The sequence below is a fragment of the Stegastes partitus genome, unplaced genomic scaffold (assembly GCF_000690725.1).
Source record: "Stegastes partitus isolate 25-593 unplaced genomic scaffold, Stegastes_partitus-1.0.2 Scaffold590, whole genome shotgun sequence".
NCBI classification, from domain to species: Eukaryota; Metazoa; Chordata; class Actinopteri; family Pomacentridae; genus Stegastes; species Stegastes partitus.
The window spans coordinates 101,498-125,068 of NW_007578321.1; the positions used below are offsets into that span (position 1 = coordinate 101,498).

Below are 23,571 nucleotides of genomic sequence, written 5' to 3' on the forward strand. Positions count from 1 at the left end.
AGAGGAAAGAGACGAGGGTAGCAACCTCTCTTACACTCTTAGAGTCTAGATTTGAAGGTTAAAGATTTTTGGAAGCTTGGAGATGAAACACTGGTGACAGAAGAATACAGCCAGACTGGTTCTGTCTAATAATAAACCTTCCAGCACCTCTACAGCTCACTGACTAAACTACTTCTATGCCACTGCTTGTGAATGAATCTGACAACCTTCAGCAGCCTTTGTTGAAAACAATTACCAAATATACAAAAGACGTAAGGCAGAATTCACAGATTTTTATTCTCTGATCTGCAGCAATTTAAGTATAGATACACAGGTTTATGGATTATGTTACAACAGTAATGGATGCGGCGGTTGTCCTCTGTCCGGACGCCTTGAAGACAAACTGTCCTAGACCTCCCAGCAGGGCCGGTACACTCGTCCCACCATGCACCTCATGGTGTCCCTCCTCAGGATGGGGATGTTCAGGTCCTGTCCGATGTCTCGGTGCTCGGTGACCTGGCCGTTGTCGGCGTCAGCTCTCCGTTTGTAGAGGGAAAGTCCGCTGTGCAGCACCCGGAGGTCCCTCAGCAGGCTGGGATCGGCGGCGATGACGATCACTCTCGGTCCTCTGGCTTTGGTCACCAGATCTGCGTCGCCGAGGCCGTTTTCTGTCGCTTCGTCGCTCAGCAGCAAAGCCTCCTGCTCCAAGGAGCCGTCTTCAGTCTTGCCCATCGGTAACGCCGCTGACAGGCCATAACTCTCGAATAAGAGCGCAGTGGCAAAGATGACGGATATGAGCGACTGTCTCATGGTGAAGGTCTTCCAGGAGGTGTTCGGCGCTGGCTTGGACGGTTGAATTTCTTTCTCGAAGTCTTGCGTCTCTCTTCTGACTCTTACATCGCATCGTGAGCTTTTATACCATTACGGACACACTGGATTTGGCCACGTCGGACAGTTTGTCATCATATCTTCTCCTGTTGCGTTCAGGAAGTTAGTCAAAAGCATTAAAAACCAGTTGGATAGAACTCTTGCAGAGTTCAAGTGTGTTGTTTTCTGGGAAAGTTAATTAAAATCTCCATTGTGGTGCCTCATATTGGACACTCGACGATGAAACAGTTGGAATTTTTTGAATGAGCAACACCCAGGAAAAACATTAATCCCCAGTTACTGCCCTTTAAAACAACGAGGAAGGATTACCCACCCGTGAATCTCTTGTGGCGACAGACACTCTCTGATAAAAGTCGTTTTCTCGTGGCATTGTTGCAACGATGTTCAATCAGGGATTTAACCTTGGATTAGTTCAAGAATAGAGAAAAGAACCAAACAAATCCTACTTCGAGTGTTTGTGTCTTCGTGGCAGCGGCTCTACGTTGACGTGTCAAAGAAGAAAAAGTTGGAAAATGTTTCTCGTTGGGGAGAATCTGGTCTCGAGGCCCCAGAGGAAGAAGGGGGTTTGATCTCTTGCTGGACCTCAATGTAATTACAGCACTGCCTAATTATGGCTGCCAGATGGGTGCTCTGGGAGGGCGGCACACCTGCATCTGCATAAAATCCATACGAAATGAGTTCATGTAATTTATGCAGGTGACATTCGAGTGGGATCAAACATGCTGACAAATTTGCAAAGTTTCTTGTTTGTGATTGGAATAATTTCCAGAAATCCTCCTCAAACTGAGATCTTTTAGCACATGCTGTACTAACAACCTTATGCACACGACAAGCTCATTAAACTTGACAGTATCCAACGCTATAATTTAACAGAGAATGGATTTGAGAGTATACTGACATGATTTGCAAAGCCTTGGTGGCTAGACATGTAATTTGGCATCATTAAACAAAGGTTATTTTACTGTAGGTAGAGGTTTTGGGGACTGTTTCCGATTTTAAAAAAAACAAGTCTGCAGTTTCTAAACAGTCTGGTGTTTGAGGATTATCCTGTTTTTATTACCCTCTGAGCAGCCTTGTGAGGTTTTCTGGAGACAGACAGGTTTGTTTAAATCTTATCTTTCATTCCTAGATGTCAGATATTGGTACGTTTCATTGACGGGCCGGGTGGAGCTCTTCCTATGCAGCGGGTGTTAATGGTGCAAAAGAGCCTGTCGCTGTTTTTGGATGAAAACCACATGGACTCTGTGAAATAGGGGTGTTTTAGGAATGAAGAAAGTAATGGCTGTGTTATCCCTAAAGATAACATTTTTCTGCTAACACCTCAAATCCACGCCAGTCGCCTGCCAGTAACAGGACTAATGAAAAAGATCATATTCAGAATGATTTCTCATCTAGTCTCCTGTCTTATAACCTGCACACAATTTGTCCATTTATCACGGGAAGAAAATGTTCTTTTTGTCTCTAGTTGTGGTTACTATAGTTACATTAGAAAATATCTAATTGATTCATCTCTGACGCCAGCTGTTCAACAAGTCCTTTTCATAATGCGCCAACCCAAAAATAAAATGAACACAAACATGCAAACGAATAAAAAAGGACTGTGTCTTAATGCATTAAACAAGGGAACATGGAGTTTTGGTGATCAGCAAGATAAAGATGCACCAGGAGATGTTCAATCTAAAACTACTTGGTTCAGGTCATGGACAGATTGCAACCAAGACAGACGTACATGTTTTCAGTAGCTTTTGGCTGCTCTAAATGGTATTAACAATTTATATTTGAAGAATTAATTTACAAAAACACATAACTCCATCTTCACAAACCTTCAGAAAACCAATTTTTCCATCATCTACCTGAGACAATATCAATCAAACTTTAGTTCTCTCTATTTTTGTCATTTCTACCGAGTCAAATCCACTCAACTTCAGTTTGATTGATATTATCTCAAGCAAACAACAAAAAAATATGTTTTCTGAAAATCTGTTCTTGAAAATGAACTCTCCATTTATGTTATATTTATTTTCTAGAAGCTGATCTTTCTAGTTGATGTCCTGTTCTGCCTGTTTCAGTATTTTATTTAGTGTTAAAGTTTGACTTGACTAGTTTCGTCTTGTCTTGATGTTTTACACATAATTTCGTTGCAGCCTCTGTGATGTTGTGACGTGTACAACACTTTGGTCAACTCTGACTGTTTTAAACATGTTATATAAAGAAATTTGATTTGACGAAAAAATACAATTTGGTAATGTTTAGGCCACTATCAGTGGGAATACAGTGGGAAGAGAAATTTCCAAGAGGCTCACAGAAGGCATGGAGATCAACTTTTTTTGCAACAATTAAAATTGGAGAAATAAAAAAAAAAAAAACACAAAAAAAACAATCAAAATTCAACACAACTTCCACCACATAAGCAAGAAATCGGCAAAGATGGCAGAATTATAAGGCAATGTTTATTTTCAGCTTTACCTGCAATTTAAACCCTTGCGTAAGTCCTCCATGTAACTGGTGTGGATTTTTTGCAGAATGATGCCCCCCAAAAAAACTACCTAACTCAGCTTTAAAAAATTTACAAAAAGCCTAACAAAAGGTAGAACAAAATAAGTAAAGATAGTATGTTATTTTGCACATAATTATATTGCTGCCTGTCTGATAATATGCACAGGATACTGCTCAGCTCCAGTTGTTTAAATATGTTATGTAAATAAATTTGATTGGATTTGCAAATAACTTACTCTAAAGTTGTGGTTACGTTGAGGCAACTATCCGCCCAAAACGCTCAGAGAAAATCATAAAGATCAAGCATGAAGATCAACAGAGCCACTTTTCCCCCCCCAGCAATAATTAAAACTACAGTAAGCAGAAATTTAAAAACGGTACAAACAAACTGCCCAGTATTTGAACAAAAATGTGCTCAGATGGCAAAACTAAAAGTTAATTTGCAGCTTTACCTGGAACTTGAACCTTGCATAAGTCCTCCATCCATCCATCCATCCATCCATCCATCCATCCATCCATCCATCTATCCATTATCTATACACCGCTGAATCCTCACTAGGGCTATGGGGGGCTGGAGCCTATCCCAGCTGACTTATGGCGAAGGCAGGGCCAAAAGTCCCCCATGTGATCCAATTCTCTGCGTGAGAAGGCATTCGATTTGGTAAAATCTCTTTTTCAGAGGCTAGATTTTCTAAACTCCTTTAAACAGAACCAGGAGATGGTGGGAAGTTTCTATAGAGTACACCTGAATTACAATGTTCTGAAAGGTTAGTGTGGAATTTATGCACAATGATGCTAATAAAAAAAACCCCCATACCACAGCTGAAAAACAAATAAAAGTAGAAGAGGAAAAACATTTGCTAATGGCTGTGTAAACTAAGCAAGGAGAGATCATGAATTTGCAACTACAAGAAGATGAGTAGGTCGGTTGTTCTTTCTACTCATGAATCCTGCTTTGGATACCTGTTTTAAAAAAGGCCGGATGAAATGCACTCGAACCGCAGAATGGTCTTTTACACTTTGTTCCATGTGTGTTAGTAAAATAAGCCAGTAACTTTCCTCACATTCCTGTAAAAGCAGAGGCAGGGAACATTTTCCATGTTTGCCCTCGGGTGTGAAGCCGTCTGCTGAAGGTGTTTGTGTTCCGCACACGGCGCTACACCTCGCCGAAAAGAAGAAGAAGAAGAAGAAGGGAGACTTCTAAAAAGCAAGAGATGTGCTGACCAGCTGACTACACCAATGGGCGCCAGCCAAAACACAAGGCCTTGGCTGAGGAGGCTTGAAGGCAGCATTAGAGGATCAGCAGCCCCTTCGGCACACAGCGGCGCTTCTCTTTATTACGGTACCGAGCGGCGGGCCACACGACGCAGCACCGAGTGTTATTCCAGCTAGGTAAATACAGGACACGGATCCGACAGCGCTGAATGTATTAACAGGCACAAATTGAATTACGCTGCTGAAATTCCAACACGGCGCGTCGGTGCCAGCCGCTTCTGAGGTCCGACCGATTGAAATCTCAGTTTTCGTTCGCTCGCAGACAGGTTAAGGGTTTCTGTACCACAAACATGCACACAGGACTTCCTTAACGGGGCAACAAGTTCTGTCCAAGATCTGCTGTTCTCAAAGGAGAGTTTGTGCCACCAGAAACTGAGATTGAACGGTTAAGTATGTGAATTTGCACTGCTCAACCGGAATAACTGAAATAAAGAAATTGAATTTGAAGCACATGATGTGAAATTTAATTTATTAAATCAAAGCTGAATTCCAATAAACTTGAAGCTGAATGTAATAGGTTAAAACTGAATTCTGATGCTACCTGAATATTCAACTCTACACTGAAATTCAGTTTCCTGGTTGCACAAACATTCATCCATCCATTATCTATACACCACTTAATCCTCACTATGGTCACGAGGGGCAGCAGTCTAACCCATCTGACTTAGGGCGAAGGCAGGGAACACCTGGACAGGTAACCAGTCTATAACAGGGCTACACTTAGAGACAGACAACCAAGCACACTCACATTCACACCTACAGACAATTTAGACTGTGTGGGAGGAAGAACCCGCAGAGAACCCACGCTGCACGGGGAGAACATGGAGACTCCACACAGAAAGATCCCGGGTGTCCTCACCGGGACATGAGCCATTGACCTTCTTGCTGTGAGGCGACCATGCTAACCACCGAGCCACCTTGCAGCATGATGCACGAACATCTGCCCACATTTCTGCTTTTGCACCGAGAGGTAGAAAGTTGCTCAGTAGCTATTTATAGAACTTATACCTCTGAACTTTGCTTGAATATTCCCTCCTCCACATTCATCTGAGAGCTACATAGATTTCTCATTCTCTTCTTCCAACCTTACCTGTTTCCTTAAAGTGCCACCATTGTAGAAAATTTTGCCTCCTGTCTTGCAAAACATTAGGAAAAATATCAACTTTGAGCAGGACATTGAACAAGTGTTGTTGCTGGTGGTTCAGCAGCTAAAAAGACCTCAAGAAGATGAAAATTTAGATTACACATGACTAAAATTCATCTTTGGAGACTTATCAGCAAGTGCACCATTTGCTACTTGGTGACTATGCCATATAATCTATTTCCCTCTAAACGGGATCATAATTTACAAAACGAACATCGTGCTGCATTGAAGGAGATTTGAAACTAACAATTGAAACCATAAATTCATGAGGAAAGTGTTTACTGAGGAAATAAATCAAGTCAAAGGTCAGATCATTTACACATTGACTGCTATACAATATGATTTCCTGTTGCCGGCAGAGGAGTCGCCCCCTGCTGGATGTTAGAAACAATGCAGATTTAAGGCACTTCTGCATTAGCTTCACTCGTTAGCGTTGGAGGCTGTGTTCATCTTTTACATGCAGTCTGTTGTGATAATACATTTGCATGCATGAGTTTAGAACAAGCTGTAGTTAAGGGCTTTGGTCAATAATTGAAGACATATTGAAAATGCAACTTTCAGCCAAAATATATTTCCTCCAAAAGACTTCACAATAGGCACAGAACTTCCTTTGGTCTGTAGTAATACATCCAGTAGGTGTAAAGAAGATGGAGTGAACAGTTGTGGAATAGATTCTGATGGAAATTTCAGCCGTCCAACAGCAGGTTCTTCTCCTTAGCATCCGGTGCATCTCCAGCTGTAGTAATTATCTGTGGTAAAGATGCCATGTCAGGAAATTTGCACTATTCATTAGGTAGTAGTCCAAGTGGCTGGAGGCAAAACCTGGGGCCACACCTCCAGTGAATTAGTACCAGGTGGTCATGAATAAAACAAACAGCAAAGTTCATGTAAATGTCTTCAGAAAGAACCTGCTGGAGACAGGAAGTGTGAGGTAAAGATGGATGAAAAAAATACCAAGACAAAACCAAAATGATGTGGTAAAAGGCCGTAAAGCCACAAGCTGGTTCCAGTGCATGTATTAAGAATTGAATGCTGAAGACAAAGATGTGGATCATGTTAACTTTTTACTCTCAACCTCTCATGTGACATTCCAGAAGCTGCCTAGCAACAGAGGCTCCACCCACTGCCACGCCTTTATCAGAGAACAACTCTGTTACTGATCTCACTGAGAAATCGAGTCTCAGGCTGTGCTTTTCTTCACATATCTCGACAATTTTCCATCTGAGCCACTTTAAACTTGACAGATGTGTCACTGAGGACCAGAGGAAGTGCATAGTCAAGTTTGAGGTCAATCACATCATTTTTGGGGTCGCTGTGGGGTCCTAAGGTCACCTTTGGCTGCCAGAAGATATCAAAGGTGTCAAAACTGACATTAGGAAGGTAGCGACAATGCTGGAGAAGGAGAATGAAGAGCTGCAGGAGCTCCTCGCTAAGAAGAACAAGAAGAAATTCTTCAGACTCCTCAAGAGCACAGAGCAGAAGGAGGAGGATAAAAGGAGGAAGAAAGAGAAGAAACGACAAAAAGAGAGGAAGAGAAGAAAGAGCAGAAGAAGAAAGAGGAGAAGGAGAAAGAAAAGCAGAAGAAGTTGTTTTATTGGTTGTGGTAACAAGCTGGTAACCAACTTTTTCCATCCTCCTTCCCTTCCACCTACCCATCTTTTTCCACTTTACCTCCTCCACCCTCACCCCACCATCCACCCCATCCCCAACCCTCACTCCTGTTACATCCCTTTCACTACTGTATCAACCCCCTATACTTCACCACCTCCTCACCCCTCTATCCTCTCCTATCCTCCCCCCAAAGGGCAGCACGGTGATTCAGTGATCAGCACTGCATCCTCACAGAAACACCTCCACCTGCATCTGTGTGGAGTTCTGTGTTCTCCCTGTGTTAGCCTGGGTTTTCCCCAGGATGCTCCGGTTTCCTCCCACAACACAAAAACACAAACATTAGGCTAATTGGATGCTCTAAATTATCTAACAAAATTTTTTAAATTCAGATTAATTAGAGCAAAAAAACCCCAAACTAACATATTTCTGCATGTGTCTGCCTCAGTGGATCAGATACAACTGCACCACATTGTGGCTGCTTGTTGTCGTTGTTGGAGAAACACTGATGGTTCTGATTTCCACTGGACTAAAGGTTTCTGATGGTTCTTGTAGATGTGTGTGTAGTTTTTGAATTCTTTGCAGGTAATTGTTACAGAAGCTACAATCGCAGTCATGACTGCACATCTACTACCGAACATAACACATTTAGACAGAATCTGTTCACAGATGTAATAAAACATTTTAGAAACTCAGAACTCTGAGGTTGTAAATCTAAAATAAAAACACTGTAAATGATATACAGTGTTTAAAAATGTACAAAAAAAATCAAATATGTAAAATGTACAAAAATATGTAATGTACAATTATGCAGTGGAAAAACATTTGGATCCTTATATATTTTTTTATGTTTTATTATTATTACTATTATTGTACTGAAAGATATGCAGTCTGCAAAAAGGTGAATATATATTTGTATTTTTTTTATGTACACTACAAGAAATTTACAAAAAATGTACTCTGCAAAAATATCGTGCAGAAAAAAATTTAATTTTGAAAAATAAGAAAATATAAAAATATGAAGTCTGTAAAAAGTGAAATATAAATAAAGCAATGTAAATTTATATATGATGTAAAAAAAAAAATTACAGTGTAAAAAAATATATATAGTGTGAAAAATGCCCAGCATGTAAAAGTTTTGTTTTGTAAACAATATAAAAAATGTAAATAAATAAATGAAACAAAATAAATAAATTCCACATCAAAAATATGGATTTTTAAAATTTTGTTAATCTATAACATCTGACTACTTGCTATAACACACATGCTACTGAGTATGTTGTGTAAGATGACAACGACATCATCCAACATGAAACACACCTTTTAGGAGCCCAAAGATAAAAGCCAAACCCTGATGTTGGCTATTCGCAGCTCATACTCGTAGTGTCAGAGGGTGAGAGCTGGTCTCGGGGTCAGGATGTGACTGTAGGCGAAGATGAAAGCACCGAGATGAAAGCTGACATGGTGCCGTGTCTCAGGGTGATTTGGCTTAAGCACAAAGTGTAAAATTCACCACAGTGAGTGGCGTCTCCAGACTGGGAAGCCCGTCTGAGCTGCAAGAGGAATGCAAGAGAAAACCAGAGCTGCACAATCATACCTCATCAATATATCTGCAGAGATGCTGGTAGCCATGGAGATGGTCAGTCAACATGTAATCACAATGTGATATAAAAATAGCAACGTTGGCGCTCTGTGTGTTGGAGCGAGTGAAAGCCCTGCGAAGAATTTCTCTCTGCATCATGGTTTGTGAAGGATGGCTGGAACAGTGAACTACATGGATGGGATTTTGGAGAATCTGATCCTAAATCCTGCTCGCTCTCGCCTCAGTGACCACACACAAGCCACAATGTTAATGCTGGGAGGGAGAATCTTGCTCCAAGCCTCAGGAGATTTAGCTTTATACATGCTTTTCTTGAAAAGCTCCTAATGCACTCGGGCTTCTGCTGGGGGAATAAATCTTTAGCTAGTTCTGCAGAGTGACTGTTCATGTGGTATTTGATGGTTTTTTATGGACTTGAAAGCAAAATTTCTTAATCAGCCTCCTACTTGAAGCCATGTGTTCATGAACACAATAAGATTTGCAGAAAATATGTACATATTAGGCATTTCACTTCACAGATTCCTATGTTAGTGTTTTGACTGTGTTTTTATGTCTGGATTGAAATGGGCTTTTGGTAAGAAAAAAAAAAGATGTCAGCTACTTCCACGAACCAGTCGGAATTTAACAGCACAAGAATCAGAAATATGTCTGTCTATCACTTCTACAACAATATCACTTTCTATTTACTATTAAGCATGATGAATGAAAGAGAGATGTATTAAGTCTCAATTGATGACTGAAGAAACGCTCAGTTTGCTTCAATAAGCCAGTTTTAACTACAAGTATTAAAAACTGCAAAGCTAATTTACCAAACAATTGCTGTACTTTTTGATTCTACCCTACGTCATTATGTATTTTACTCTAAATGGGATCATAATTTACAAAATTAACATCATGATGTATTCAAATAGTCTCAAAACTAGCAGCTGAGATCATAAATGCATTAGAAAAATGTTTACTGAGGTAACAGATCAAGTGAGAAGCAACATCAGTTTCTATACAATCAGTCTACTTTTTGGTGCCAGAGGAGTGGCCCCCTGCTGGACATTGGAAAGAATGCAGGTTTAAGGCACTTCAGTCTTTATTTCATCTTTTATATGCAATCTGTGATGCAAAAGTGAGTCAGTCAGCTCCACAAAATTAAGTTCCAAGACAACTAAACTGCATTCTCACTGTCATTGTGAAGGGAACATAACTTTTATGAAAGATACTTGATTAAGGTTAGGCACCAAAATGACTCGGTATGGGTTGACATACAACTCATTGACTACATGTTTGAAGCGTCTCTGCCATTTTTGGGGTTGCCAGGGTGACAAGTCACACTCAATTGGAAAACATACAGTCGTGGCAGTCTGTAGTTTCAAATGACTCCTACAACTCTGCATTTTCTGTGGTCAGATAAAACAAAACTTGAGCTGTTTGGCCAAGGTGAGAGAAGATGAGGCATTTAACCCCAAGAACACCAAACATACCGTCAGGCACGGTGGTGGCAGTATCATGCTCTGAGGCTGTTCTGCTGCCAGCGGAACTGGTGCTTGACATAAAGTAAATGGAATAATGAAGAAGGAGGATTTACCTCCACATTCTTCAGGAAAACCTAAAATAGTCGGTCAGAAAGCTGGGTGTAGGATGCAGTTGGGTGTTTCAACAAGATAATCACTCCTAACATATATTAAAAGTCAGAAAGAAATATTGAAATCAGACTAGAGCTAAGACTTAGTTCTAACGTAGACCCCATCAAGAACCTGTGGACAGAAACAAGTCTGGGTCAGAAAGCCAACAAATTTAGTTGAACTGCACTAATTCTGTCAAGAGAAGTGGTCAAAGATCCGAGAAGAAGCTTGTAGACAGCTACTAAAAGTGCCACGGTGAGTTGAAATTGGACAAAATACATTTAACCAAATATCAGAACTGCTGTATGTATATTTTTGACCCTGCAGATTTAATCATATTTCCAGAAGACCAGTAATGAAAGAAAGTTGTTTCAGTGATTCCAGTCTTTTGAAACTTCAGACTGCCATGATACACATGGTCTTTACAGGTGCATGTAAACTTTTGTTCATGACTGTAATTAAAAATACTGTTTAATTGTATAGGAATGGAACTTTGTGGATACTGGGTTGCACTGACATTAAAATACACAGAAAATAGCAATAAACATGTTAACACCCTGGTACAAAAAAACTGTTTTGGTCTCCACAGCTAGTTTCAGTGTCTATGACTCTGATTCTCTTTTTTCTATGTATGTATATTTGTAGAGAGGGTGGTATGAGTGGAATAAATCCCTCGTTTTTCTACACTGTGCTGTTTGTTTCACCTTTTGCCATTCTAATATGCACAACAGCAAATCAAGAAACACTCAAGTGTGTCTTTCTAAGAAGAAAATCTGTGCTTTCAGTGACTTTGTCTCTCTGCTGATGTTAGTGTCAGAATCATATTGTGCTTTTGTTACCACGGCGAATGTAGCATTTGCAACCAACATAATCGCAGCTCGCTGTAAATAACACGTGGACACCTGTAGTTTGCATGCCGTGACGAGGCGCAGTTTGACAGTCTAGCATCCATTAAAGCATCGATTCGCTTTCTGACCGACTGAGCTTCACGCTGAGAAGTTCCAGACACTCTGGGCCGTCTGACAGAGAAAACTCCTCTCGCTGTTTCTCAGCAACAGGCCGAGTGGTTTGTTTCTGCTGTTCATATCCACGGTAACGAGTGCCGAGTGTTAAATTTAGCAGTGTTTGCGCTGATACGAAGAAATGGTACATGATTCTCAATGAACAAGTGATTCAACAAGGTTACTGAGCAAGTACAAGAAAAAAAAAATCAAATTGAGTTTCTCTCCTGCAGTGATGATGATCCTTGAATTGGCTGCAAATTGCATTTACCTTCAGAGTATAACAAGAGCACTGGTGAAAATGTGAAGTGATGTTTTACTTTAGATTGACACCGCTGACTGCAGGTGGTGGGAAAACAGAGACAAATAGACTTTAAAGCACTTGAGTGAATTTGTCAACGTTTTCTAGAGAAGTGAAACAATGTATTTATATTTTAAACAGCTTTGCATGTTATAATCAAGCAATTTTTTTTTCTTTAAAATTGAGGTTTAACAGCTGCATTTGTGCTCAGAAAAATCGATCATATTTGACATAAATTGGTGTATAAATGACTATGTTTTTCCAGTGATGATTTATTGCTGTTTCTTTCTTTCACTCGCACTTACATTTACTTTGAACCCAGCTCTGCGTTATGTAATGGAAGAATGCAAGAGTTCAATACAGGAAAAAAGGACGTCTGACTTGAAATGCTCCTCCTAGTTGCCACCACAACCCTGGATTCAGCAGGATGGATGGGTGGCTATTGGATGGATCAATCAGCAGATGGATGTAAAACCATTTCACCAGGTGATCAAATGGCAGGGGTGTCATCTTTGTTCGCTTTAATTGCACCTCATGGGACAAAGCTTTCACCCACCGACGTCTCCTGGAGACACCAGAATCTCTGCTTCCTGCGCTCACCTCAGAGAACTGGAGTCAGTCGCCTGCACCCTCCAAACTCAAGAAACCTTTCAGCTCTTTTATAATTGCTGCGGGTATTTAACACTCGACCAGTTCCGACATTGTTTATCCATACATGCAGTACGTGCTTTGTGTTCTTTCTGAATAATTGCAAGAAGACGCATTTAATCAACTTTTGCTGCTGTGTGACAACACATTGCTTTGAGATATATAAGAGGAAGACGTGTTGTTTCATTAGAAGAAGACTCAGCGTGTCGGAAATTAAAATTCAACGCACACTGCAGCAGAAAAATAACAAGCCATCATGCAAAAACAACAGGGAGGCAGAGGAATGTGGAAACACACTGGTGTCAGAATGCATATGAAGAGCTGTTTGGGGGGTTTCAGTTATATTTTTAAGTTTATGTCATATTATTTTGTATTATATTATTTCTTTCTCATTTAATGTCATTTGTTGTTATGCTTTCCTGTGTTATGCTATATTTGGAATAAAAAGCCAGTCTTTCTTTGTTTCTTACTAAAATTGCATTCTGTTTTTTTGTTTGTTTGTTTGTCTTTCTTTCTTTCTTTTTTCTGTCTTTGTGGATCCTAATTTTGCTCAATTATGAATTTAGTTTGTTTGTCTTACTTCACTTTTATTTGTTTCTTTTTTCTTTATTTTTTTCTTTGTAGATCTTAATTTTGAATAAAAATGCCTGTGTTTTTTTTGTACTTAGCTTCAATTATTTGCTCGTTTGTTTGTCTGCTCTTTTTTCTCTTTCTTTGAGGAAATCAAAAGCGTCCCCGTTGTCATGACGACCCTGCTGCCAACCGAAGCCCGTTGCTAAGCGACAGCCGTAACTTCACAGAGAGGACGTGGAAACCACTGAAGCTACTTTTAGTCATTACTTTGAGGTTTTTCAGCGGTGCGTGGGGTCGTTTTGGTCCAGTTTAGTACGTTGTCTTGTAGTTAGAATGACCGAACAGCCGGCCAACGTTGACAAGAAAGTTGGACAATGTCTCGTGAGCAACTGGGTTGAAGAGGTGAGTGGAGTTAGCGTCCCGAGGGCTAGCTAGCGTTAGCGCTCACTCAACACTGCTAATGGAAGCGTAGAAAAGTAAAACTACAGACATTTACTAAGTTGATAGAACTATTTAGGGTTATGTTGGATAACCACATTTAAAAGTTTTGCCGTTTTTTGTTTGTTTTTTTGTTGTTGGGGTAGTTCTCAGTTTGCCTCCACAGGTGTAGCTGTAGCAATTAGCTAAAGTAGCTAGCTAGCATTCAGGCTCTGACACACCTGGAACTCACTCAGAATTAATTTTATGAGTAACACCTGTGTTTGACATGTCAGAGTGCTGTGGTTAACTGTGCTCTAATGTCACAGTAAGGCCTTTTTGTTTTTGTTGTTGTTGTTCAGTAATTTGCTGTATTTTTAGTTGCTGTTACTTAAAATGTTGCTTCAGTAGCATCTTGGTCAGGTCACATACTGCCTGTTGTCCACTTTTCTATCTCATGTTTGTCCTCACACTAGATAATAAAAAGTTTATATGTAGTGTTCATGTAGTGTTTAGACCAGAGGTCTCGAACTCCGGTCCTCGAGGGCCGCAATCCTGCACGTTTTAGATGTTTCCTTCTTCCAACACACCTGATTCAAATGATCAGGATCTTCATCCGGCTTCTGCAGAGCTTGATGATGAGCTGATCATTTGAATCAGGTGTGTTGGAAGAGGGAAACATCTAAAACTTGCCCTCGAGGACCGGAGTTCGAGACCCCTGGTTTAGACGGTCAGAGAAGAGTTGCAGGTGTATTTTTGAGTGTAATGCCGAAGTGTCTTTTCAGCAACTGTGTACAAACTTCTGCCTTTTTTAGGAATATATGTATAGTGAGTATTGATAAAGTTGGACAGTTTTTGAAAAATATTCAAAACCCATACTGATAACTCCATCTCAACCACAAAATGTTGTGAAGACACTTTTTTTTAAACAGACACTGACTAAATTGGATGCCTTATATTTTGATGTAAAGACAGCGAAATAAAAGAAGGTAAATAAATAGCCATACCATTAAAACACAATTGAAGAACCACTGAAAAATATTTAGTGTTTTTTTTCCCTTCTGTGTGTTTATATATATATTTATTTAAGAAGGACATTTGTAGCCTTCACATATTAATTCAGTGATTTAAAAATATTAGTACATTTAATATTTGTTTAAATTATTACATGCATGTTACAAGAAGTAGTAAACAGCTACAAATTGCTGCTGGAGCTTTCGTTGATGTGTTAATTCTTTCTAAGTAGGCAAATTAAAACATGGCCATGCTGTCTCTTTGTAGTTTAGTTATTAGCAAGCTAGCTGATAAGATGTTTAAATGAAACTATCCTTGATCAAATTTAGATATTTGATTTCTTTTAAGACAGTGTGTATTTGATGACCATCAAAACCTATTTTTCCATCAAAATGACTCAGAGCAGTGTCCCGTTTTGTTGCTGTAAAGAGTAATTTTTAGTTCTTTTGACTTATTTGGTAATTGACAAATTGTTTCAGTATCAGTTCAGTATCACTAACCCGAGGAGAGAGCACAGAGTCAGACGATGCAAAGATAAAGCCTCAATATAACCAGACAGAAACATTATGTTTTACATAAACTGAAAGTAGGAGTATTCATCCTAAACTGAATCCCACCATCACCATCTTTACGAAGGTAATGCTTCAATCATTGCTTTAGATTCTAACATTTTCCTGTGTCCTTTTATTCAGAGAGCCACTGCAGCTCTTGACACCAACGAGACAAAGACACACATCCAGAGACATGGACACAAAGGGATCCTCACCATAGACCAGGAGTCTACCATGGAGGCCATGACTACACTTAGAGCAGCTTATGCAGCTCCAAAGAGTCCAGGGGTGAGGATGCGGGGTACGTGTCTTTGTCTTTCACCTGCCAAAGTATAAAACTATTGAATCTCATCCCATTATAGGCCATGTACAGGCAAATATGTCAAAAGAACTGAAAGGATTTTGTTCAGGTGGAGGTTTCTTATAGAATACCAGATGACAGCGTTCGTACAGACACTGCCGACTGCTGTGACCTCTTTTTATTTAGCCTCAGAATCTTTTTTCGGATGATTTGCTATGCACGCTCAGTTCATCTCCTCTTTTATATTTCCATGATTCAGGCATCAGAGGCGAGCTTTTGGAAAAACATATTGCCCAGATGATAAGGTAAATCAACTATGAACAAGTCTTTTGATGCCTAATAAATTACGTCTGGAAGTGGTTTGTTTATGGAAACCAAGAACATTGCCTGACTGTGTCTAGAGGGGAACACGTTGTAGGGAAAGTGATGTAATATTTACACGTCTGGGGTTGTTTTACTGTTCAATCGCAGCTGTAATACCCTTTAAATCAGATTTTATGGTGTTATTTTACATGGAGGCCAGTCATCCTAATGGGGTTTATAAAGTCTATCCCCACAGATGTGGTTATTAACATCCTGCACAAGTTAGCTGCTCATAAAGAATACAAACCATCATGTCTTCGTCCAGTAGGAGACATCTCCTGGTCTTGAGATATACGCTAAATTTCCTGGATTTTATAAGCGCACGCTGCACCAGTACTGCTTGATTTACTCCAGGCTACTGCACAGCACAGTGTTTTCTAGACCGATTAGCCGTTAAACACAACGGCGTGAGTTATGAATTAGTACAAGACTTTTGTTTTTCATGGCGGATATCACATCAGTATGTTCTGACACATTGTATATACTGCATATGATGACCCCTGAGTCACTGGATGTCATGAAATGATATGATTTCTCTCATGAGCAGTCCTAAACGCCCCACGCACCATCAGTTCTCCCACACACTTGTTTGCATTAGACCTCTTTGCAGGACTGTGTGGGATTGAACAGACTGTGCTTGACTGCTGGTGTTCCTGCACCTGTTAGGGTTAGACAAGCTGCACCTTGACTATTTTTGTGAACACAACAGTTCACATAATTGCATCCTCCACTTGTTCCCATGTGTCTCACGCTATATTCAGCGAATGTCAGCAGAATTAGAGGATGAGAAGCACATCTGTTATTCCTGGGCATGTTCACATGCCATTCCAAAATGCTTACCCTCACTTAAAACATGAGGCAGAAGAATTTACTTAAACATCTACATTAGGAGTGTTATGGCCCCTGTGTAAGTACATTTTGTAAATCATAGAGGAAAATGCTGTGAATTTGAGATTAGTTTTCAGGAACAAGGTTTAGGCACCAGATAGGGGTGCTGCTCACTTGGTTTTGGAGCATTTACTTTGGTTATCTAGGTTAGTGTATTTAATTCCTGGTGGAAGTCCTCCTTTTGTTTTCTTCTGCTTGAGTAGCATCCTCTGGCCTCAGTTTCTTCTCTGTGGTGATCTGTGTAACTTTGTAAATTACAGCATCCAAATGACTATTCTTAATTATTCCCTTTTTCTCGAGTGACCTGAATATTACACCTTACTTTGTTTTTATTGGTTTGAAGACACAGCAGACTGCATAGTGGTGTGGTTTTGCTGCCCCAGATGATGAGAAGAGGGGAAAACATGTAGTATGAGTGTGCAGGACTTTCCAGCAAATTCTTCATTAATAGTTAAGCAGTTTACCTAATTATTTAACTAACTGACAACTTCTCCTGTCACAGTGAGAAGCTTCAAGCTGAACGGAATCCACCGATTCCCAAAACTGACTACAGCTCCACAACCCAGAGTGATTTCTGTGTCGAGGGATTTGTGCCTCTTACACCTGAAACAACACAAGTAAGTGTGTGTGTGTGTGTGTGTGTGTGTGTGTGTGTGTGTATGTATGTGTCAGTCTACAAGCATGCAACTTCATTAATGTGTTAAATATAATTGTGTCTAAAATACTGCTTTATGTTTGGGACTGACTTTATAAATATGCTCAAAATGTTGCAGTAGTTTAATATTTGGGTGATTCATCTGTGTTTACTTGAACTGTATTTTACATGTAACTGTTAATTTATGTCAGAATTAATAGAATTTTATTGTATTTAAGATTCAATATGACAAGAATATAACAAACTCTATTTCAATAGAGCATTTTCAAACCAGAGTTGCATGGTGTTTAAAAAAAAAGGAACAACAATAAAACATTATAAACTGTAAAAAAAAATAATTAAATGACAAACCTTGAATTGATATCATTATATTTCAGTTACATATGCCAAATAAGTATTTAATATAGGTAGTAAAATAGCTGGGGAAGCAGGATGTTGACTTTATAAAAGTTCTGATCAATAGATCTTTCTAATAACACACATTTCACAGGTGTAGCTGATAACATCAATGATTACACCATTACCAGTATTTGAAACCTAAAAGCAAATTCATCTGGATCCATTAGAACGGTCACTGTCTGGCTTTCACTAAGCTCAACATCGGTAATCGTGGATCTCCTAAAGCTGATTATCCATCAGTTCTGTGGACTCCTGTGCAGTGATGAGAGTGTTCGTGTGATAGAAGCAACTTCTTAATTACAAGCCAATCACAGGCAATTTCATCAAAGCCATGATTATAGACTTCACATGACAGGCGATAATAAGTCTCATGTTGTCCTGATGACGGAATAACAGCGTAAAAGCTGTCCGCACAGTCAGAAATCCTTTCAGAAGGGACAAAATCAAAGCGTCATTATAGTGCAGCAATCACCATCCATCAGCCTGGTCGTTATCTATAATTATCATTAGTCTGTTAGTATAAACTACTCCCTGTCTGATTGTTACGCCACCTGTTCTGTACTTAGAAATGTGCAAAAAGTTTAATCTAGCTCTGATATAATTATGATACAAAGTGGTTCGTCTGATCTATGAAAATGTCAAAATGTGCTTTGTATGTAATGAGCCTCATTTTTGTCCACGTCATGATCCATAAGCAGGATTTTGCAGCGAGCTGACCGGTCGGTAGGTGAGCACTCATTCTGAGCAGAGCCTCTGATCTTAAAAGGGTTCTCCAACAATGTTGTACTCCTTGGCAGCAATTTTAAAGTAATTTCATCAGGGTATTGAAAGGTTCCCCTGAGACACAGAAGACATTATATAGATGCATTCACGGGCTAAGTAGTGCCCCTCTGGAAGAGTAAAATGAACAAAAAAATAATGTCAGCTGTGCAGTATACAGTATACTACAGAAGTGAGTGTAACATCACTTCACAGTCAAAGAGCAGTGTTGAACCATAGTACCACTGATCAGAACCACAGTGGTCATCATCCTAAAATGACTCTGAAAAACAGACAAGCAAGCGCTTCAGACTTCAGCATTGTCGAAGGAAATCAGAGTTTCTGTGAACGCTCAGACAGTGTGAAGGACAGTTCATAACATCAGCCTGTATGGACAGCGCACAAAAAGAAAATTCTTGCGCACTCTTCTACAAGAAACTACAAGATGAAACTTTTCTGAAGAGCATGAAATGAAGCCTGACGATTGTTGAGAGCACGTTCTTTGGTCTGATGAGGGCTGAATTTGTTTGGCCAGATTTGGTCCAGCGTGTCTGATGTGAACCTGGCCAGGACTTCCACAGTGAATGTGAAGTCCTGACAGTGAGGTGGGAGAGTGTTATTTTGGGCTGCACAAGTGCAAAAGGTGTTGGGGAGGTGACATTTACAGATTACACCGTGAATGCCTGTGGATAAACCTAAACACTGGCTGACAAGACGAATCCCAGTCTGCAGACGCTTGGCAGAAGTTGTAATATTCCAAAATTACAGCAAGTATAAGGCCTGGCTCGAATCCTATAGAACAGCTTCAGGGTATTTTACAGAGAAAGATTGAGCAACACAGGCCCTGTAGCAAAAATCAGCTGAAAACAATAGTTTCTGAAGAATGGCAGAACATCTCTCCAGAAATTCAGTATCGTCCATGCTGAGGAGGACAGACATGAGAAATAATGGTGGACATGTGAAGTTTAGCAGAAATGTAGACTCAGTACTGAAAGGTGTACTGATGTTGTTGCACTGAGTTCCCAACGTGGGGCCTGTCTTTTTAATACAGTACATTTTAAAGTGTTAGTTTTTAATGTTACAGAAGAGCAAATACTCCATTATTCAACTTAGAAGTGTTGGAATTACTGTGAGGTGATACGATTTAGAAACACTTGACATTTAAGTGATATTGCACAGGGCTGCACAGCATGCCTCGGTTCAAAGTGAGCCAGCTCGATGATATCAGAAAACCTAAGATAAACCCATAAATAGTCAGCTAACCCATTAATCCTACTTCATGACACTGTGTTGCGCTGACCGCTGAGTTTGTGAAATTCGTGCTTAATGACCTCAAACAGCCTCCAACTGATATCAAACCTGATTATTTTCTGGGGTTTTTTTTCTTACTCTGGTGTATTTTTCTTCTTATATGTTCCCACATCTGCACGGCCCCATTTTTCATTAGCAGAAGGAAAACAGCATAACAAACAGAAGAGGTACAAACACAAAGAGGGCTGCGAGAAGCACAACACCAAAAATAATTCACATCACACGTACATCATCGTAGTCCTAAAATAGTTCGCGCTGCTTCGGAATAGAAAAGAGAACACGAGGCTCGCGGTGCAGGTGATGTGACAGTGTGTTCTCGTCTCCTTCTCAGGTTCATGATTATAAAAGTGACCAGGCCATTTCATTCTGGAGTGAAAATTACCAGCGGATACAGGTGAGTCACATTGTACTCGTCCTTTATACATACCGTCCTGTTTTGTTTATTCTCATTATATATATATATTTTTTTTTTTTTTGGGGTTATCAAATAATTTCAATCTCTTTAAAGCCATTTATTTATGGGCCAGAAGGTGCATGATCCATATCAGAGTAATTGTCTCTGTCTGGGGCTGCAGGGTGGCGCAGTTGGTCAGCACTGTTGCCTCGCAGCAAGAAGGTTGCCAGTTCGCGTCCCGGTGGGGGCACCGGAATCTTTCTGCGTGGAGTTTGCATGTTCTCCCCGTGCAGCGTGGGTTCTCTCCGGGTTCTCCGGCTTCCTCCCACAGTCCAAAAACATGTTGAGGTTAATTGGTGATTCTAAATTGTCCATAGGTGTGAATGTGAGTGTGCTTGGTTGTCTGTCTCTAAGTATAGCCCTGTGATAGACTGGTTACCTGTCCAGGGTGTCCCCTGCCTTCGCCCTAAGTCAGCTGGGATAGGCTCCAGCCCCCCGCGACCCTAGTGAGGATTAAGAGGTGTATAGATAATGGATGGATGGATGTCTCTGTCTGACGATGAACACTCAGGTCTGTAGTCTGTCTGTGCTTAGTGCTGTATTTTCTCTTTTAAAAATAACGTACAGTCACTAATGGCACCATATAATATGTCAGAAGAGAATACAGCAGCAGCAGCAGCTCTAAGAAGAGTTGCACTTATCTGCCAAGGTCAAGGGGATGATGATTATGTGTTCTGTATTCAAAGCTCTTTCCCCCCATTATTGCCTCTCAGTGCAACGTGTATTTGCATGCAGATTATTTTGTGTCAGAATCTTCTTTAACTTGCTTTCAGAACATGTTGCACCCAAGAAACCATTAAATAATTGATCCCAGCGTTACGTTCTTCTCTTGTTGTTTTGTTTCTCAGGGTGTGACGGCTGCTCAGACGTCTCGAGCACCTTTCGGGAAGTCGACCAAGTTCAGCACTCCCATCGGCGAGCGGCTGGATGAACCCGAGCTCCCAGCTGACGACTGAGCCAGTATGTCAGAGTATTATTTCCACTACAAAGGTTCCCTTAAAGGTTACGTTTAATTCTTCGTTAACTCCTAGCCATCTCTTTTATTTACTCCGTTTCCCAGCACTCGTCTCAGTGACTCTGATATCTGTAGCTGAAAACAAACACACAACATACTGCCTATGAAGATACTTATGCAACTAAATTTAAGTTTTGTGCTGCTGTTCATGCACCTGTTATCCAGCACATGGGAACATTTTCATGAATTGGAAAGCTTGGATGAGCAGAGTTACAAAAAGGAGATGAATGGAAGGTATCAATGCAGCAGCCAGCTGCTCCAAATTTTATGCTCAGGCTTACTTTTGGTATAAATTTGAACTAAATTGTATGAATTGGAGATTTATACGTCACCAGATTAAAGTGCATTGCACCACACAAACTAGTCCTTATGTACTAGTAGTAACTTATCTACTTGTGGAACTGCAAAGAACCAACTGACAAAACTGGTTTGTGTCAAAATACCACAGTGTGACTCATTTTACAGTGTTGAGGCAATCATAAAGTCAGGCTAAATGAGCCAGTAATAGACAGAAAATTAGTTTCTGAATCACATCTATTTGTCTGCACTGTCAGAAGTTTTCTCGTAAAAGTATTTTTAGTGTTACAATCGTAATTTATATAAACAGTTAATTACCGTCTAACAGATTACAGCACTCTGCAGTAGAATATGAGGCTGACTGTTTAATTCTGTGACTAGACTTTCCAATAATAACTATATTTATGTGCACTGTAAACAACATTAACTGTAGTTCCATGGGGCCTGGACCACCAGCTGGCCTCTGGGAATAAGCAGAAAGCTCGTAGATCCTTCATATAAGCAGCATTGGTCATATAAGGCCATAAAAATCAACAGTAAAATTCTGAAATCAGTGCAAAAGCAAACAGGGAGCCTGTGCAGGGAGGCCTGAATGGGAGTTAAATGATGCTGTTTATTTGAAGCGGTGATGATTCTGGCAGCAGCATTTTGAACCAATTGACGGCGATGAAGGGAAGCCTGAGTAATACCTGCGTAAAGGACGTTACAGAAACCCAGACGGGGGGAAAAATGATGAAAACTGAAGTACTTTCTGTACCTGCACCTAACTGGTGTTTATGCTGCTTCCTCATGCTGCCTGGCCCCGGGTTTGTTTACAAGTTCCATTCATCCTTTTCCATAATTTCTCTGTTGCCTTCTGCAACCTCTAATTATTGCAATCAAACGGTGCTGAGCAACCAGAAGCCACATTTTCCTCCTACACCGAGTGAATATCTTGCTGTCGTCCTTGAGCAGAATAACAAGAAAAATAGCACAGACGAGTGCTTCACCACCTTTATAGAGGTCTGTACTAACGGGGCCAGATAACGTGGCAGTTAGAACCGATACTAAACGGGGTGCGAATGTCCTGAGCTGGCCAGAACATTTTCTGCATGTCATTCCCTATTTCTCTCTGCTGCCACCAACAAATAAAGGTTAAAAAAAAAGAAAAAAGAAAAGAACAACAGATGTGCACTCACATGGCTGCGCAGCATACAGATTGTGTAACTTTACGTTGTCGGGAATCACCGTTCATGTCACAGATGTGTTCTGTCAATCAGAGGACCGCTCCAGCCCGTACAGTTCTGCTCTGAGCTTTCAGTAGGGATTAGCAGGCGGTAGCTATGGTGACAAGTAATTTTAGCTTATATTTATGCAGCTTTTCTCTCCAAACATTTCATTATCTCAGGGGGTGATAGAGGAAAACCAATTTGCTTCTGAAAACACAGGACCTTGGAGCGGATTTGTACTTAACATTTCAAATGAAACGCGATCCAGTAATTTTCACTTGTGTTTTCTCCTGGTTAATATCACTTGTGTCCCTCTGCTCTATGTATAGGTATGCCACACAATAGATACATAGATACAGCATTTCTGTCTCTGATGTGAACCCTCAGATGACCCGCTGAGGTCACCTTCAGGTTAGAAGATGTATTTTTTTATGTGTGTTCAATGTAAAGCAGTTGTTTTTTTTTTTTTTAACTAGTTTGCCAGTGATGTTAGAAACAGGTTTCCAAAATCCTCAAAAATCTGCCCTCAACACAACTAAATGTCTCTGTGATTGTGGCCAGACATGTTAATTCACCTGGGAGTCACCAAATGTTCACTCGCAAGTTAGCAAAGCTTAAAAAAAACACAAAATCTCTCCATGAATTTAGATGTTCCAGATATTTAAAGCCATTCTGAGAACGGTTCGACTTATGCACACTCGATGCAGCGCGCTCCGAGGAGGGCTTTGTACTTCCAAGGTCTCGGCAGTATGAAAAAGGCATAAAAATAAAGCGACGACAAGATGACAGACAGCCCGGTCAGTTGAGAGAAGT

General features: G+C 40.3%; 1 protein-coding gene across 1 annotated transcript; it reads right to left on the minus strand.

The window, feature by feature from the left end:
* Positions 1-387: 387 nt before the first annotated feature.
* Positions 388-789, minus strand: pmchl (pro-melanin-concentrating hormone, like). Its single transcript, XM_008289043.1, has one exon. It carries the CDS (start codon positions 787-789, stop codon positions 388-390), a length of 402 nt encoding a protein of 133 aa, XP_008287265.1.
* Positions 790-23,571: the final 22,782 nt, after the last annotated feature.

What these genes read in the sequence shown, in the direction of transcription:
- pmchl (XM_008289043.1), bottom strand. Translation starts at nt 789, where the DNA reads ATGAGACAGTCGCTCATATCCGTCATCTTTGCCACTGCGCTCTTATTC.